The 1,632-nt window shown below is 62.5% G+C and overlaps 1 protein-coding gene across 1 annotated transcript in view; it reads right to left on the bottom strand.

Annotated features, from left to right (window-relative positions):
• Positions 1–710: 710 nt before the first annotated feature.
• BSG (basigin (Ok blood group)) overlaps positions 711–1,632 on the bottom strand; it is an 8,384-nt gene continuing 7,462 nt past the window's right edge. Inside the window, exon 7 of the mRNA XM_024740014.1 lies at positions 711–846. Within this exon, the coding sequence (XP_024595782.1) occupies positions 711–846 (136 nt within the window). The remainder of the gene's footprint in view (positions 847–1,632) is intronic.

Below are 1,632 nucleotides of genomic sequence, written 5' to 3' on the forward strand. Positions count from 1 at the left end.
TGTGGAATTTGCAGGGAAGAGCCCCTCTCCGTGCCCCCTCAGAACCCACTGGGCCTCGAGCCGGTGGCCAGTGGGCCAAGTCTGAAGTCTGTCAATTTTTGAGGCTTTGGAATGTTGGGATTTGTTTTTGCCAACATTGAAAAATGCAGACTTCACACGTGAGCCCAGATTTCTGGCTTCTCTGGAGATTTAGGAAGAGCTGGCCCAACACTCTGAGACCCCTGCCTCCCCCGACCAGCAGGTGGCTTGAGACCCTCACCCAGACCTGCAGGTCTTGCAGGGCTCCAGAGGGGGACGTGGGGTGACCACAGCCCCTGGGTGTGGGAAAAGGGTCACCCTGGACAAGCCTTTTCCCCTCTGGCACTGTTTCCCCAGGTGTGCCCAGCGGGAGGCCTAGGTGGTACTTACTAGAGTCCCAGGGCTCCGCCCCACCTCCTAGGACTTCCTGCTCCACCCCCACCCCCACCCCCACCCGGCTTCAACCCCACCTACGCTCCCCCATTCGGCCCAGCTACTGGGATGCAGGCTGGGTAAGCAGGCAACCCCCTTCTCCCCGCGGGGGCTGGTGCAGAGCTGCTCCTGGGGTTCTCTGGGCTGCCTCCCACCCCCAGCTAGGGTCCCAAGAGGGGCAGCCGCGCCCCCACCCCAGATGATGTGCCTCGGGACAGACTCCCAGCTCCAGAGCGAGGCCCCAGCTGCTCACCTGCCCCTCAGGCCCCCTCAGGCCCCCTCAGGCCCCGGGAGCGTTCTGACCAGGACAGCCGGGTGCCTGGCGGCAGTGGCTGATGGCCGCCCATCCCGACCTGGGGGTCCGCGGAAAGGATGCCCTGGTTTTGTCCAGATGCCCTTTGAAGGGCAGAAGCAGGCTTAGAAGAACTGGAGAGCCAGACCACTTGTGTCGCAGTGGCCCGTACACCACTCCCGGCTTTACCCGTCACCCAGCCCCCGTGCGCCCTAACCTCGTTACGCCTCACCGGCTGAGCCCCCACGAGCTTTCTTGGTGAGACCCAGGCTCGGCGCAGACAGGAGCCGGGAGAGTATGAGGGGTCAGACTTTATTGGGGAGTAGGAAGGTGGGGTGGGGAGAGAGGCCCATCACAGCGGCTCCTGCTCTGAGAAGAGCAGCAGACGCCCTCTTCCTGGGTATGCGGACCGGGGCAGCGGTGAGGGCGACGCCCTCAGGGCGGCCACAGTGCTCAGACCTGCAGTGACCCGATAGCACTGGCTTCTCACGGCAGGATGCTTGGCACCGCGGCTCCGCCTGGATCTTCTGCAAAGGGCAGGGACTTGGCTCCGGCCCCACACAGCGGAGCAGTCTCAGGAGGTGGACCTGGGGCGGGAGCCTCAGAACAAGGGCCGTCTGTCCTCCACACCCAGACCAGGAGACCAACAGCCCAGGGGACGCGAGGGGGTGGGTGGTGGGGGTGGCAGGGGCCTCACACAAACCTCACGACTCCCCTGGGGGGCTCACGAGATGGTTAAAAAAGAAAAGCAAAGCCCTAAGGGACAGAATTCTACACACAGAAAACCCTAGTTTAGTTTTTCTTTAAAAAGGTGAGAAAACGTGTGATTTGAATGCACGACATGGTTTGCTTTTGTCAGGTGGGTTTCCGTAAGAGGAAAGGGCGCGGGG

The sequence above is a fragment of the Neophocaena asiaeorientalis genome, unplaced genomic scaffold (assembly GCF_003031525.2).
Source record: "Neophocaena asiaeorientalis asiaeorientalis breed wild unplaced genomic scaffold, Neophocaena_asiaeorientalis_V1.1 scaffold469, whole genome shotgun sequence".
In the NCBI taxonomy this organism is placed as follows: Eukaryota; Metazoa; Chordata; class Mammalia; order Artiodactyla; family Phocoenidae; genus Neophocaena; species Neophocaena asiaeorientalis.